Source organism: Triticum urartu, chromosome 5A (genome assembly GCF_056163025.1).
Source record: "Triticum urartu cultivar PI428250 chromosome 5A, HENAU_Tu73, whole genome shotgun sequence".
NCBI classification, from domain to species: domain Eukaryota; kingdom Viridiplantae; phylum Streptophyta; class Magnoliopsida; order Poales; family Poaceae; genus Triticum; species Triticum urartu.
The window spans coordinates 446,885,565-446,902,728 of record NC_141877.1 but is presented as its reverse complement, the minus strand read 5'-3'; the positions used below and the strand labels follow the sequence as shown (position 1 = coordinate 446,902,728).

The window sequence follows — 17,164 nt, the reverse complement described above, 5'->3', positions numbered from 1 at the left end:
TGAAACCACCATTCCAGAAGCATCTTGGGAGCAAGTGAGGCATCCTCTCGGTCAGCGGCCATGGCACTCCTTCACAGGGATAGCCCCCTAGCCTCTCACTGTTTCGTCGCCATAGCCCCTAGCACTCGGAATCTCCTATTCCACGAGTTCCCACGCCGCCAAAAGAAAGCCACCACTTGCGGTACCAAAATCTTGGCTCGATCAACCATTTCTATGTACAAAACGAAGGAAACACCCAGAGATCTAAGAGCCGAGCGCGTCCGTAAATAGCAGACTGAGGCAGCGGGAAAGGGCATCATACCGCGGGTGCTGCTCGGTGGGGATGAGAAAGTCCTTGGTGACGGTGAAGGCCTCGGCAAGGACGTTGGTGGCCTTGAGCACCTTCACGCCGATCTTCTCGACTGCAGCGTTGAGGCGGCCGAAGGCCTCGTCGATGAAGTCGTGTAGGCCATAATTGTCGGATCAAGCACTGTCAGGACGCCCTAGGTCGTGCGGCACCGAGGCTCCGGACGCGGGGATCCATAGCGTGGTAGCAAGGAGGAGCGGCGATGAGGCGGAAATGGAAGCGAAGGGCAGGGGAGAGTGGCAGCATGGCGTGAGATGCGGAGAGAGGCGAGGTTATGTGTGGGCGTGAAGGTGAAGCTGTCTCTATCCAATGGAGGTGTTATCCAGACATGTTTTTCTCTCTCCCGATACACCCACACAATGATTTTTCGAATGTGTTTTTCTTTCCCTTTTCTCCCCCTTCCACACAGTAAAACAGATAGGCGGATAGCGCGAGGAGTCTCCCTTTCTCTGCACTTTGTTGTGTTTGATGCTCTCAACTAGTACTTACACTTTCTATAGTTGTGAGCTCATTTGATCTGGTAGTTGTTTTGTATTCAACTATTAACATATTTCGATATTAGTGGATGTAGTTTCATACTTGTGCCTAGGTTGCATGGGGGTACTTGGTCTAGGTTGAAAAGCAAATGCATTTGACATGACCAAATAATACTGCAAAGTCTAAAATTAATAGAATTGGAAGGGAAAAAAATCAAGCAACACTATGTACATCAAACTGTTTTTGGATCTCCCCATAGTGAACATCATACTAATTTCTAAAGGGTAAACTTTCTGAATGATCCAACATTTTCATTATGTTTCCCATAGTACTTATAGTAAAATATACAATGTGCATTGTATGTTAAAAAATAGCATGATTTTGAAATAACACCAACCATATCACACCGATGTTTTTTTACCAATTAGGATACTACCATTTTGCATTACTTACATGCATAATAGCAAGAAAGAAAATTTCATAAGCTTGCGGGTTGACGTTGCTCACTATTATGCTGCTTTCTTGGCTGCTGGCTATATCCACTATAGGCGCAACACTTTAGAGATCACCCCCAAGCTTTTTCGGCAAAAATACCGACTATATAAGCATAAGATATTTGATGGTTTTTCATCTAGTTAGGGTGAAAATCTGAAATAATAACCACCTAATGTATGTTTTTGGCCCGGCCGTTCCATCCCGAAAAATGTATAATGTGCATCTCAAAAGCCGGCAATCAACAATATAATGAATGTTCATAATGAGAAGTAGGCAATTTAAGCATGCATCTTTGTGAAGGAGATTAGGCAGTCTCTAGCTTCCGCTGATCACAAGAGCTAGGCCCACAAAATAGTGAAACTGCTCAATATATGTGATTGAACAATTTAGCGGGATTTTATCTTATCTCCTACTCATTCCAAAATCTCCAAAGGTTGAACTATATACAATCTGGAAACTAAGATTAGTTAAAATATTTTTTTTGGAAGTGACTCCTAAATATAGCCTACAAAGAGTAGTTGATAAGAGAATATGTCCTAGCTATGTCTCTTCAGGCCAGAAGTCTCCCATATAAATTTACCCAATGCGTACGGCAGTATTTGAGGGGACCCTTTAAAGAATTATATCTTAAAAGCAACATGTCCATTTTTTAGGAATAAGTACCCATTGTTTATGGCACAACCACAAATGACAATTGTTGTTGAATAGGATTTCTTGAATTTTTTCCTAGATCAAATAAATATATGAGAAGTCAAAAGCTGGAAATAGCTCAAAGAGAAGTGACAAAGTTGCATATCAAATTGCAATACGGACATATATTTAACTGAAACCTGTAATTCCATATCCATAAGATATAAGCAGACCATCTGAGATTGCAAACTTTTTTAGCTTCATGTCATAGACCTGATTCCTTCTGATATAGAACAAATTCTAATTCTATGTATTGATTGGTTCAATACAGCTGATCCAATATTATTGCCATTAGGTACATAGAAGATATATAAGATAGCAGCAACTAATCATTAATTCAGATGATAATAATAATGAAGATAATTTTTTATAACTATTGCATGACTTTCTTTTAAGCTGATTTTTAGGTAGATGCATGAGAAAACTTGAACTCAGATTATTCTCACGGGTTCTTTTTCTTCACACATATAAGAGAAAAGCAACGAAGGAAGCAATACAAAACTATTAATTATCAGATAATTAACTACTTAAATCCATTTAGATCAGCTTACCTGTGGCTAAAGTGATTTATATCATTGATCAATCATCCAAAAAAAAAGAGAACAAATGAGCTTTTCTGACCAAAGTGGTACAGACGCACCACACTATCAATTAAACAACTTAACCTCATTGACTTATACTCCCTCCATAGAGAAATATAAGAGTGTTTCGATCACTACTTTAGTGATTTAAACACTCTTATATTTCTTTAAAGAGGGAGTAAAAAATTAAAAAAATGTATAATTCAAAAGAAATGTTTCGCACCATTAGAAAAATGTACATTACATTTTATAAAATGCTCACGCAGTTCAAGAAAAAGTTTGTAACCATAAAATGTTTATCTAATGTATAAAAGTGTTCGCATAGTTTGCACCATATATCAAAATGTTTCATTTTGTGTTGAAAATCTTTAGCATGTATTCGAAACAATGTTCAATCTGGAAAATAAAAATTAATTATGTATTTGAAAAATGTTAAACATATAGAAGTGTATTGGATGTGTACAAAAATATACAACATATATGAAAAAATTAGGCTTAAAAATATAATTGAATCCCTAAAAACATATATTTGAAAACGTCCTAATCATGTATTGAAAAAGTATTAAACACGTATAAAAAATTTCTTGATGCATTCCAAAAATGCTCAGTGTGTATGAAAAAATTAGGCATGTGTTTTAGAAAAAAGGAAGAAAATATGAAAACCTTTGAAAATTGAAGGGAAAAAATAATGGAAACCAAATAAAAATTAAAAATAAGTAAACCCGAAGTAAACACTGAAATAAAATTGAAAACCGAAGAAAATCGAGAAAGAAACAAAGAAAAATGAAATAGAAAAAAAAACAAATGCAAAACAGTGGAAACTGTCAAAACAGCGCTATAGTACCTTAAAGTCCCCGTGTGTGTAGCATTACTCCTATAGTACTGAGCCGCCCCAATAAAAAAACAGTACGGAAAATACACATAGCCCTATCCGCAAAAAAATATACAAATAGCCCTGGTGCACCCACGGTAGTGGCTGCACCCACCTTCGGTGCACCCATGCAAAAAAACATAGCAAAACATTTCAAAAAAATCTGAAACTTTGTGGAAATGATCATCAAAAAATGTTAGAGAGGCTTGCAAATTTTGGTGGTCAAATAACATTCGAGGAGGTCTGTACAAAAAAGACAAATTCACTGAAAATTAGTCAAAATGTAAGTACACTGTTTGAGCAGATTTTGTAATTTTGTCTTTTTTGTAGAGAGTTTCTCGAATGTTATTTGACCACCAAATTTTGCAAGCCTCTCTAATATTTGTTGATGATCATTTCCACAAAGTTTCAGATTTTTTAAAAATATTTTGATTTTTTTGCGTGGGTGCACCGTGGATGCACCGAGAGTGGATGTAGAAGAACCACTCTCCAACCAAAGTTGTGATGGTGCGACGTACTGCTTATCCCACAATCTGTCACTTTGGCGTTAGCACTTGCAGCGCGCGAGATGGCAGGCCCGGTGCTTAACTCGGCTTGTCATGGTGGTCATGTGTGCCACCATGTACTCATGTCGAGAGGAAGGAAAACCCGATTCTTCTTCTGTCATGACTCGTACCATCAAGCAACAGCAATTGAAAGATGCTGACAGGGACAGCATCAGCTAGAGTTAACAGTGCGCATCCCAATCTCTCTCGATTCTCCGTCGATGGATGGGTCCGCGGTCAGCCCCCCAATCGCCCGAGAAACCTGATTATTCTCCAGGCTTTATATTACCAGCGCCAACTTCAGAACACCCATGATCGGCATCATCTTGGCGCATGATCTTCAACTGCAATTCATGAAGTATTTCTTTGACAAAATCCAGGCTGGAAGAAGAAAGAACGGAAATGGGTCTACTCCATCGACTGTCACAACGGAAAAGTAACTGTATAACAGACCGGCACGAAATACTGGACGAGATGAGATGAACTGGTTGAATTTTCTCTGATTCAAGATCCAAAGGATGGTGTGGCATTTGTGGGGGGAAGAAAATGATGGGTCCATGTGCTGATCTGTGGACTACCACGTATCGGCAAGTGACTGGCAAGCTAGCTAGCGAACTGTATCGAAATGGCCCCAGAACTTGAGGGTTTCAACCGAACGCACGTACAGAACAGGAGAACACCAAGGAGCTCCCTGTGCAGCAAGAAGGAGCTAGCGAGATGAGATGCCGTCCGACGACCGAGAGCAAGGCAAGCAAGCAAGCGCGGCGTCGTGTCCCTCTCCGGCGTGGGGTACGCATGGCATGGGATGGGATCCACATCCACGGACGGAGGGCCGACCGGCCGGAAAGCAGGCGAGCAGGCAGGAGCATATGGCACAGCTAGATCTCTTCGAGAAGTTAAGGAGGGCGAGGCGCAGCGTCACGTGCGTGCTCGCCTTCCTTTTAACGACCGGTCGCCGTCGCCGTCGATGGAACGACGCCTAATAAATACTCTAAAACCCTTCGATTCTCTTCCATGTGTTGTCTCCTGGGTCCATATGCCGATGCCGGCGTCGTCTTCTTCTTTCCACCATCTCACCGAACAGAGATAGATGGTGGAGTGCATAGACAGTAGTTCTAGCTCTAGCAGTGGATCAGAAGCTCCTTAATCTATCTCCAATTATTGGCACTAAGATCCTAGCACGTGGCTGGTCGATCGAATTCTCTACTGTCTACACAAAGCCTGGCCGATCATGCTTAATTTGGATACCGATCACGAGGTCTTTTCATCTGAACCAAGTTCTAGCTAACACAGCCTGCCGCACATGCAGACGCAGTACGCTCGGCGTCATCTTCTTCTCACGGAAATGAAGTACCTAACAGCCTGAAAACAACGCGTCAACGTGGATACACATACGAAGCCCGTCCAATCGATCAAACATGCCATGTGCATGCACACCGGCCCACAACTTAATCCACAGGGCGCGCGCGTCCACGCATTCTCCAATAATTCGCTAGCTAGCCAGCAACATTGTACGTACGGGCAAGAGATAGATCACTAGCTAGCTTATCGACCCCCCACGGTTCGGCCGGATTAGATGGAGTATCACTACGCAAAGTACGTAGTGCCTCGCTGACAAGGCAACAAAGGTAACACCGATGGAATTGTACGTTTGTTTGATCATGACATGACATGCGTGTGTGATGCATGCATATATGTGGATCATATGGTTGGCGTTTCCGTCATCCTGACCTGCGAGAAGCACTCAAAGGAATGGCAAATGGAAGCTAGCTTTGTGGTGATCTAGCTAGTGGCGTTTGATGCGGAGATCAGCAAGTTGAACAGAGCCCATGAAGGCAACTTTTGAGGGTAGTCCGTCCTAGATAGGGTGTGGACAGTGGAGACACATGCCGAACTGGAAAAGAACCCTTCTTCCACCCGGCACCACTCCTAGTGGTCCTTCCAGCATCCCCATCAACCTCATCCGCCATGGTCCAAAAGCTCGTTGTTGGTAAAAGGAGTCTTGATAATATCAAGACAAGGGTTTAAAACAGATCTTTACCGAATACTGACTGAACTACCCCAATGGAATGCAAGATCTTAGGACAATTGACACTCTTCTCCACATAATGGAGGGCCCATTAGCTACAGGCGGCTAAATGGAGGCGCTCTGCATGCTTCCAAAGTTTGATCGTTTGGTTTGCTGATATTAACTGAATTCTCGGCAAAACGTCGATTTTACTAGAACATTGTGTTGACGATCGGTAAACCATCAATCTTGCAAATGTGATGTGTGTGCATAAATATAGGAGGGGTGTAGATGAGAGGGCCAATACATGGATTCTCCCGCCGTCTGGTTTTGGTGGATTCGAGTTGTCCGATATGTGCCACATCATTGGGATAAAGATTTCTACCATATTTAGGACCATATACATCGTCGCCGCGGACGTTTGACTCTTGGGTGCACATGCACCCAAATAAACAACAAAATAGTACAAAATAACAGTTTTGAATATTTTCTAGCAAACATGATTGAGTATTCTACCCACATGTGAATTTTTTAGAAGGGATGTCATTCGTGCTGTTATGTACAAAAAGTCAAAATCAGTGCTCTTAAAAAGGTCTTTCTGAGGCATTTTGGAGGTTTGATTTTGCCTTCTTCGCCTATAGAGTGGTGTGAATTTCATTTATTAATGAAAATCCACACACGAGTGGAACAGTCTGCTATGTTTGTTGTAAAGAAAAGTTAGAATTGCTTATTTTTGTATATTTTACTGTTCATTCAGGTGATGGGAAATGAAGTCCACCATAGCATTGTTTAGAATTGCATAGACGGTGGCTGAAGGAGAGGGTAAAAAAGAGGAATAAATATGGACACGTTGCAATAAGGGAGCATTAAGAAGCACAAGGGAGCTACCAGAAGAGAGAATCATATTCATCCAGTTGATCCATTTTTCACCAAAACCTCTGGCTTTTAAAATTGCAATAGTGGCTTTATGCTCGATTAGATCAAAAGTCTTTTCAAAGTCCAGCTTGAGCACTATAATGGCTTTCTTTGACTGATGGCATTGATGAAGATATTTAAAGGCCCAACCCAAGCAGTCCTGAATGGTTCTCTGCTTAATAAATCCATATTGATTTAAATGGACCAGCTTTCAAATCACTGTTTGCAAGAAGTTTTGTGATGATCTTGATGGTGCAGTTAAGAAGAGATATAGGCCCATAATCACTAGTGGTCGATGGACGTCTTTACTCTTGTGATTCCACCTTGCTTTGCTGCTTGATCTTGATACGCTTTAGCTCTTATGGTAGGCTTTGGGTCTTAGTCATGTGAACCTCTGATGGCTTCTATTAACTGAAATGGGAAAGCCCATTTTGCCAAAATAAAAGGAATAGCATGGAGAAGTTTGGTGGGCCAAATCTGGCGTAACGAATCAAAGGAAAACATTGTTTGCACGTCTACTCTTGCATCGCAAAAGATTAGGCTCACCGGCAATGCCAAAAGGAGGTGCGCCAAAGAGTATTTGTGCAAGTAACACGGTCTAAATTCGCAAAACAATCCCAAGCTCATCACATTCCATCATATTTTCTTGGTAACATACCAAAGTTAGATAGTGGGACCACGTGTGGAATTGGTGTTTAAACTGTCCTATACGACCTTGCCATTACATGCATTTTTTTCATCGTGACAACACATGTGTACCAACTGTATATAGTACTCAGTAGACAGTACAACATAAGTGTACATAAGAATTGTACAAGCAGCACGGATCGAACTATATGGAAATGCATGTGAGGTCACGGTCAGATGCAGAGGGGACGCCCGGACCGATCCAAGCAGCAGCAGGTAAACGATGAGTTCGATCAGGCTCCACGATGGTACGGTACACAGCGCAATAACGACCAGCCAACCTCTTTCCCTCGTCTCCCTATGGTTGGCCGGCCGCCTGGCTATATATCCGCACGACAAGGGAAGCCCCTTTGCTTAAGAAAAAGGCCTCGCTGCACCAACTCGATCGGCAAGTACAGGTTCCATCTCGCTCGTCGATGCCGTCTTTCATCGACGGCCCAAGCCTCCGGTCGCTGCTCCGGCCGTCCACGAACGGGCGCCGGACCAAGACGCCGGACAGCGCCGGCGGCGGCAAAGGAGGAGGCGGCCATGGCCATGGAGGAGGGATCTTCAAGATGTTCAAGCTCATGCCGATGCTCTCGTCGGGGTGCAAGATGGTGGCGCTGCTGGGCCGGCACAACAGCCGGGCGCTCCTCGCGGACCACGCCACGACGGTGACGCTCTTCGGCCACCGCCGCGGCCGCGTCAGCCTGGCCATCCACGAGGACACCCGCGCGCCGCCGGTGTTCCTCATCGAGCTGCCCATGCTCACCAGCGCGCTGCACAAGGAGATCGCGTCCGGGGTGGTCAAGCTGGCGCTGGAGAGCGACACCCGCAGCGCGCGCCGCCGGCTGGTCGAGGAGTACGTGTGGGCCGTCTTCTGCAACGGCCGCAAGGCCGGCTACTCCATCCGCCGCAAGGACGCCTCCGACGACGAGCGCCACGTCATGCGCCTGCTGCGCGGCGTCTCCATGGGCGCCGGCGTGCTGCCGGCCGCGCCCGAGAAGGACGGCGGCGTGCCCGCGGGGCCCGACGGCGAGCTCACGTACGTGCGCGCCCGCGTTGAGCGCGTTGTCGGCTCCAAGGACTCGGAGGCGTTCTACATGATCAACCCCCACGAGGGCGGCGTCGGCGGCGACGGTGGCGACGACGGCAGCGCACCGGAGCTGAGCATTTTCCTAGTGAGGATGAAGTGAACAAAGACAAGCACTTCGTCTTACATGTATACTCAGGCGAGCAGATCAGATCGGTTTTCGGAGAAATTGGAATATAAATAGTGAGAGAGAGAGATTATGTGTAATATAGCAAGTTCAAATGAGTACATGTCCATGCTAGACAGTAGTTACTTTTGCATTTCGTATGGTGGATCGGTGATTGAATTCTCGCTGCGAGTTATTGACAGATCACATCAGTTGCCAAAGTATGACTGACCACAGCAAAAACATCAAGATGAATCACGAGCTAGCTAGTTATCTTAGCTTCATGTTCTTATTATGCAGCAACAGCAATTATAAGTAGGTATCGATCAGCATCAATCCAGCATGGCCGATGGATGCAAGCATCGCCCTTGGACAGGTTCTGGTCCTGAAACCGATCGAATGGCAATCATCTTCAGTGCTGCCTGCGTGTGGTGGGCGGTTCATCTTTCAAGATGCATGGCATGGGGCGACCTATGCGTCTAGTGTAGTCCACCCTCGCATGCACGCTGGGCCACGATGCACGATCTGGATTAATGGGAATGACCATGATGATCTGCTGTTAGTGTTCGATTGGTGGCGAGAGGTGTACAGCATTAACTTTCCAGCTCGCCTTCGTACCCTCCCAGCCTCTCTCTGTGGGCATGCATCGGTCATCAGGCCATGAATCTCTTCACAAATCGAATCGGTTACCTGTGGTTGCTCCAAGTTCAGAAGGTTTGAGGGTGAGCCGGCCTATGAGTGTGCGCCCACGCCGAATGTCGATATCATTTAGTATCTCTAAAGGAGGGTCAATAGACTACAAGCAAAACCTAGGAGATTTTTTCTTCGCAATTTTGAGTTATTGGCAGATTTTAAACTAACCTAGCGGTTGTCTAAGGGGGTGTTTGTTTTCAGGGACTTTTTCGTGTAGGGACTAGAAAAAGTCTCTCTTAGAGACTTTTTTACCAAACGGGAGGGACTTTTTAAGGACTAAACTAGTCATTTGAGACTAAATGAAGAAGACTCTCAAGGAGAGTCTTTTTAAGACTTTTTAAGACTTTTCCAACAATGTCCCTCCATGCATCCATTGGCCCGCCACCCCATGACGTTGTTTAATTGTTATTTTTCTATATACTAGGGGCAACATGGTCATTTAATAGCCTCTAGGAAGGAACTAGGAACTTTTTAGTCTCTGGAAACAAACAGGGAGAGACTTTTTAGAGACTAGGGACTTTTTAGTTGGGAATATAAAAAGTCCTAGGACTAGAGAACGAAACACCACCTAAGACTTTCTACACATGCAAACCTACAGGAGTGAAGAGACTGAATTGAAACTTGCATAAATAAGAGATAGGATTAGGAGATTGCAGGCACAAGGAGGTTTGAGGAACATTTGCCCGGTGATACAGACAGTTGGTGCTATGCTACTCCATGTTGATGTAGGCTTCGAATCATGGAGGTTCTAGGATCTCTACGCCTATTCATGGGGAGCAACTAATGGAGGGATGGCCCTGCAGAGACGTCGCGCTCCCTGCTTGAAGCGAACAACGACCAGAGTTTGGTCACTTCTGCGCTACCTTGGGGAGCAAGGACTAGCCACCAGACAAGGTTTGCCAGCCCCTCTTGTCCCCTCTTTGCCATGCAAGGCGGTGACCACGCGGTTTGGCGCCTGTGCACGCGCTCTGCAGGTCGAGTCCGTGTCCAGAGCGTTGTTTTGCTCTAGTCACTTTGCCTCTCGTCGTCTTCGCGCGCCTGAGCATGTCTAGTGGTTTCCCCGTGCTGTTGTCGTCGCTCTGGAACTCTCTCCCCTCCTCTAGCTCCCTCGCCGGCGCTAGCCGCCGCGCGCACGCGGCGAACAGTGCCCCGACCGGCTCTGTTCGTCCCCTGTCCTCTTCCTCCCCGTGCTCCTTGGCCTGGCTCTCCTCGTGAACCTCTCCCTTGCGCTCTCCCATCCCCTCCCTCGCTCCCGTGACACTCCCAGCCATCGCCGGAGCAGGCCCGTGCGCCCATGGCGGCACCCGAGCTCGGGACCCTTCGCCTTGCCTATTTAAGCCACCCTAGAGCTCGTTTCTCTTCGCCCCTCCACCTCTCTCCCTCCCAATCGCGCTCTGGAGCCCAGCAGCACGGCCGGCGAGCCCTCTTCCTCCTCTCTAGCGAGGTGCTCCGCCGTTCGGTCGCTGCTCTGGCCAGCTCGCTCCAGTGCCTCTCCGCCCCTGCCACCACCACCACCATTGAGTTCCACTCGCTCCACTGATCCTCCTCGACCACTTCCCGGGGCTTATCATCACTGGAATCGTCGACTTCGCCGGCGCCCATAGCACGCGGCCGCCGGAGATGAAGGGGACGACGTCGTCCAGCCACCTCCTGAGGAGCTACAGGTACGGGCATGACCGTCGTCGAGCGCCCGTTCCATCTCCGTCGTCTCCCAGCTCCGCCGTTGCCTCTTCGCCAGCCAGCCATCGCCCCGGCTCTATTCCCTCCCTCTCTCTCTTAAACCTGCCAGGCAGGCCCCTCTGGTCAGCCTCTCCTCCCCCGCCCGAATCATTTTCAAGTGGAAGCGTATTCCACGAATACGCCTTCGACGTCACCTCCTGGGGATTTTCTGAAATTCATTTAAATTCAATTTAAATCCAGATTTGACTCAACTTTGACCATGAATAACTCATAAACTGCAAGTCCAAATGAACTGATCCTTTTTGATTATTTTTCTATTGAGCTCCTCTATTTTCTGGTAGAATTTGGTATTTTTCTCTGGTGTCTAGATTTTCTGGGCAGAGAAAAATGCATTATGGATTATTTACAAAATCTTTCAAAAATGTTTTTCAGTAGGTTTTTGTGTGCTTACCAGGAGCTTCCCACTTCTTCTTGGAGCAAGGCAAGCCACACCCTCCATTTGCATGATTGCAATGCAATAATATGGTTTATTTAATTTAATTTGCTTAAAATATTGCATGAGTTATTAATGATTTGTCCAAGGAATTTATTGGAGTTATCTTGATCTTGTTGTTACCATGGTATTGCTTGGATTTTGTAACACCCTCGATGCGGCTATATCTCCCACATGTCGAAGCACGACTTAGAGGCATAACCGCATTGAAAGCAATGTCGCAAGTGAGGTAATCTTTACAACAACCCATGTAATACAATAAGGGAAAATGATACATAGTTGGCTTACACTCGCCACGCCACACAAATAGCATAAATAACATTACATTCATCCAGTTACACTCAAGGTCCGACTATGGAACCAAAATAAAGATAAACCCCAAATGCAACAATGTCCCCGATCGCCCCAACTGGGCACCACTACTGATCGTCTGAAAAGGAAACGTAGTATCGTCCTGAGTCCTCATCGAACTCCCACTTGAGCTCAGTTGAATCACATGGAATGACATCATCGGTCCCTACATCTGGTTTTGGAAGTAATCTGTGAGTCACGGGACTCAGCAATCTCACACCCTCACGATCAAACCTATTTAAGCTTATAGGAAGGGTAAAAGGTATGATGTGGAGCTGCAGCAAGCGACTAGCATATATGGTGGCTAACGTACGCAAATGAGAGCGAGAAGAGAAGGCAAAGGCGCGGTCGAACAATTATGATCAAGAAGTGATCCTAGAACAACCTACGGTCATGCATAACACGAGGCCGTGTTCCCTTCCCGGACTCCGCCGAAAAGAGACCATCACGGCCACACACTCAGTTGATTCATTTTAATTAAGTTAAGTTCAAGTCTTCTACAACCGGACATTAACAAATTCCCATCTGCCCATAACCGCGGGCACGGCTTTCGAAAGTTCAAATCCCTGCATGGGAGTCCCAACTTAGCCCATCACAAGCTCTCACGGTCAACGAAGGATATTCCTTCTCCCAAGACAATCCGATCAGACTCGGCATCCCGGTTACAAGACATCTCGACAATGGTAAAACAAGTCCAGCAACACCACCCGAATGTGCCGACAAATCCCGATAGGAGCTGCACATATCTTGTTCTCAGGGCACACCGGATAAGCAATCCGTATAACTAAAACCAGCCCTCGAGTTTCCGCGAGGTGGCGCTGCAAGGGGCTCTAGTTTGGACCAACACTCAGAGGAGCACTGGCCCGGGGGTTTAAATAAAGATGACCCTTGGGCTCCGGAAACCCAAGGGAAAAAGAGGCTAGGTGGCAAATGGTAAAACCAATGTTGGGCATTGTTGGAGGAGTTTTATTCAAGGCGAACTGTCAAGGGGTTCCCATTATAACCCAACCGTGTAAGGAACGCAAAATCAAGGAACATAACACCGGTATGACGAAAACTAGTGCGGCAAGAGTGGAACAAAACACTAGGCATAAGGCCGAGCCTTCCACCCTTTACCATGTATATAGGTGCATTAAGATAAATAAGATATAATAATGATATCCCAACAACAAACATGTTCCAACAAGGAACAAACTCCAATCTTCACCTGCAACTAGCAACGCTATAAGAGGGGCTGAGCAAAGCGGTAACATAGCCAAACAACGGTTTGCTAGGACAAGGTGGGTTAGAGGTTTGACATGGCAATATGGGAGGCATGATAAGCAAGTGGTAGGTATCACAGCATAGGCATAGCAAAAGAGCGAGCATCTAGCAAGCAAAGATAGAAGTGATTTCGAGGGTATGGTCATCTTGCCTGCAAAGTTCTCTGAGTTGACTTGATCCTCGTAAGCTTGCTCAACGGGCTCCTCGATCACGTACTCGTCTCCCGGCTCTACCCAAGGGAAAACACAAGCAAAGGGAGAACACAATCAACCACGTGCAATGCACAAACAACATGATGCAAAACATGGCATGATATGCGGGATGTGATATGCTATGCATATGCATGATTTGGAAAGGAATGATTGAACCTGGCCTCAACTTGGAAATCCAAGAGTGCCACTGGAAAGAGGTGTTGATTTCGATCGAAATCGATATAAAGATCACCGGAATCGGATGCACGGTTTGGAAATGACAAGCAAAACAAATATGGCACCGGTCTGCGATTAACAGCACGAGACCATCTAAATGCATCAAGAACAACATGCTACAACACTCCAACATGACAACAAAATACATGGCAGGGATCCACTCAAGATGCTTGACAAAAGATGAACACCGAGCTACGGCTAATTCACTCATTAACAAGCTCAAACAAGCATGGAAAAAGTGCAAAAGATATCAGGTTACAGACTTGGTGAAATAAACATCAAGTCAGGAATATAACATCAGGAAGCAATGTTCAGAGCAAGAAAAATACATGCTACAGGAGCATATCAAGGCAAAGCAAGGCATGGCATGAAGCTACTCAAAGCATAAAACAAAAGTCCCTTACTGACCATAAGCCAAAAGGGATCAGAAAATACAATGGCAACCATGTGAACATAGCAATTATCGTTAACAAATTCAGACTTAGTGAAAAACTGGAACATGGCAAAACAGATATCAATTAGGCATGTTTACGAGCTCGATGCACTCACCACGAGGCATTGCATGACAATCTAAGCATAGACCCAGCAAGTAGACATGGCATAGAAGCTAAACATGGCAAGAACAATATCATAGCATGCATGGATCAACTACAACAAGCTCGGCAAAATTGCTAAACATGTTAACAATCTGCCAGGAACATTTTATAGCAAAAGTAGAGCTCGATTGGCTCAAGCTATGGTGCTCCATAAATGCAAACAAAGACATGGATAGATAGAGCACCACAATATCTACAAAACATCCTTGCTGATCATGCTCAAAAGAGGCACGGATCACTAGGTATCAACATGAACATATGACATAAAAATAATGACAGGGCAATGACTTAGAATATTTCTAAGTCCCTGAAATCAGTAACATTGAGAGGGCTACTTTGCATGCTTGTGCTAGTCACCAAAGAGGTCACAAAAATACATGGCATACACCCCTGTAAAGATGGCATGGCATACTTCAAAACTCATGTAGGGCACATCCTCATATGCAGCACACATTAATCATGGAAAAAATGACAAATGAGCAAATCCTGTTAAGGATCTGAAACTAACATCACATAGCCCTCTTCCAACAGCATCTCGGGCATCAAGATGAGCTCAAATGAACATGATGCAATGAGATTAAATGAAGTACTCATCAAGACGAACATTTTAATATGCTACACGCACGAATGGAAGCAACGGTTGCAGAGTTATGATGCGATGAAATGAGCACAAATTATTAGGGTTAGGGGGCAAAAGTCAACCGGATCTGATCCAGATCCAGATCCTGACCGCACGGGGAACGAGGATCGCCGGGGAACACTGTAGACGGCCGTCGGCGTCGAGGAAGGAGGCCGGAGCTTGGGGACGAGTTGGCCGGCAGAGGAGCTCGCCGGAGCTCCGGACGGCGAGGTGGCGACCGCGGGCGCGGCGCCGGAGTTGAGGGCGCGAGGTCGCCGGACTTCGGCGGCCGGGCGCGGCAAGGGCGGTGGTCGCCGGCGAGGTGGTGGCCGCCGGCGAGGGAGGCGGCGCGGGGCGGCGCTGGTCGGTGGCGACGGCTCTTGGGCGGCGGAGACGAGGCGTAGGGCAGCGCGGGGGAACCGGGCCGAGAGGGCCCGCGGCGGGCTCGCCGGGCCGCGCGGTGGGAGGTGGCTGGCGTTGCCACGTGGCGCGCTGCTATTGGATCGGGGCGGCGGCGCGAAGCGTCCGGCCAGAAATGGACATGTCCGGCGGCGGCCCGAGGGGATTTTTAGGGTTAGGGGTGGAGGAGACCCGGGATTTTCGTGGAGGGACCTATATATAGAGGTAGGAGGAGCTAGGAGGCTCCAAATGAGGTGCGGTTTGCGGCCATGCGATCGTGATCGAACGGCCTAGGTGATGGAAGGGGTTTAGGTGGGTTTTGGGTCACTTTGGAGGGGTGTTGGGCTGCAACATACACGAGGCCTTTTCGGTCCCTCGGTTAACCGTTGGAGTATCAAACGAAGTCCAAATGGCACGAAACTTGACAGGTGGTCTACCGGTAGTAAAACAAGGCCGCATGGAAAGTCTCGGTCCAAACCAAAAACGTTTAACACCCGCACATGAAAATAGGTAGAAAGGGACACCGGAGGACATAGGAGCGCCGGAATGCAAAACGGACAACGGGGAAAGTGCTCGGATGCATGAGACAAACACGTATGCAAATGCAATGCACATGATGACATGATATGAGATGCATGACAAAGACAAAAGCACACGGAGACAAAACCCCAACAACGAGGAAATATCATAACTTAGTGCCGGAAACGGCAAGAGTTGGAATACAAATAGGGCAAGTTACATACGGAGCGTTACAACACTCCACCACTACGAAAGGATCTCGTCCCGAGATCTAGGACTGGAAAAACTCCGGGTACTCAGAACGGAGGTGATCCTCGCGTTCTCAGGTGGCTTCACGGTCGGAATGATGTGACCACTTGACTTTGAGGAATTTGATAGACTTGTTGCGAGTCTTGTGCTCAGTTTCTTCAAGAATAGCAACTGGGGGCTCATGATAAGACAGGTCTTCCTGGAGATCAATCTCTTCGAAGTTGATGGTGCGGTCAGGGGTCTTGAAACACTTGCGGAGTTGAGAGACATGAAACACATCGTGCACGTCTGCAAAGTTGGAGGGAAGCTCAAGTTGATAGGCGCGATCGCCTCTCTTGCTGACGATCTTGAAAGGACCCATGTATCTAGGGGCAAGCTTCCCTTTGATACCAAAGCGACGAGTACCTTTCATTGGAGAGACACGGAGGTAAACATGGTCTCCGATCTCGAAAGCCAAGTCACGATGCTTGATATCATAGTAACTCTTCTGGCGGATTGCGCGGCTTTGAGATTATCACGAATGACTTTGCACATTTCTTCTGCCTCTATGATCAAGTCATTTCCAAGAAGTTGGCGTTCACCAGTCTCTGACCAGTTAAGAGGAGTACGGCACTTCCTGCCATAGAGAATCTCGAATGGGGCCTTGCCCGAACTCGCTTGGAAGCTGTTGTTATAGGATAACTCGGCATATGGAAGACAATCTTCCCACTTCATACCGAAAGAGATGACACAAGCCCTGAGCATATCTTCAAGAATCTGATTTACTCGCTCGACTTGGCCACTAGTTTGAGGATGAAAAGCTGTGCTGAAGCAAATGTTGGTGCCCATGGCCTTCTGAAAAGAATTCCAAAACTTTGAGGTAAAGGTGCTGCCACGATCTGAAGATATCAACTGCGGAATGCCGTGCAGAGAGACAATCCTGGAGGTATATAGCTCTGCCAACTGAGCTGCTGTGATAGATTCTTTGATGGGAAGAAAATGAGCCACTTTAGTGAGCTTGTCGATGACAACGAAGATAGCATCATTGCCATGCTTGGACTTTGGAAATCCAGTCACGAAGTCCATCTCAATGTGGTCAAAC

The 17,164-nt window shown here is 46.4% G+C and overlaps 1 protein-coding gene across 1 annotated transcript; it reads left to right on the top strand.

Moving 5' to 3' along the window:
* Positions 1–7,938: 7,938 nt before the first annotated feature.
* On the top strand, positions 7,939–9,000 carry LOC147971851 (protein MIZU-KUSSEI 1-like). The gene has a single exon (XM_087526379.1). It carries the CDS (start codon positions 8,032–8,034, stop codon positions 8,788–8,790), a length of 759 nt encoding a protein of 252 aa, XP_087382505.1. The 5' UTR covers positions 7,939–8,031; the 3' UTR covers positions 8,791–9,000.
* The last annotated feature ends 8,164 nt before the right edge of the window (positions 9,001–17,164 follow it).

Coding starts and splice junctions, on each gene's coding strand:
- LOC147971851 (XM_087526379.1), top strand. CDS start 8,032: ATGCCGTCTTTCATCGACGGCCCAAGCCTCCGGTCGCTGCTCCGGCCG.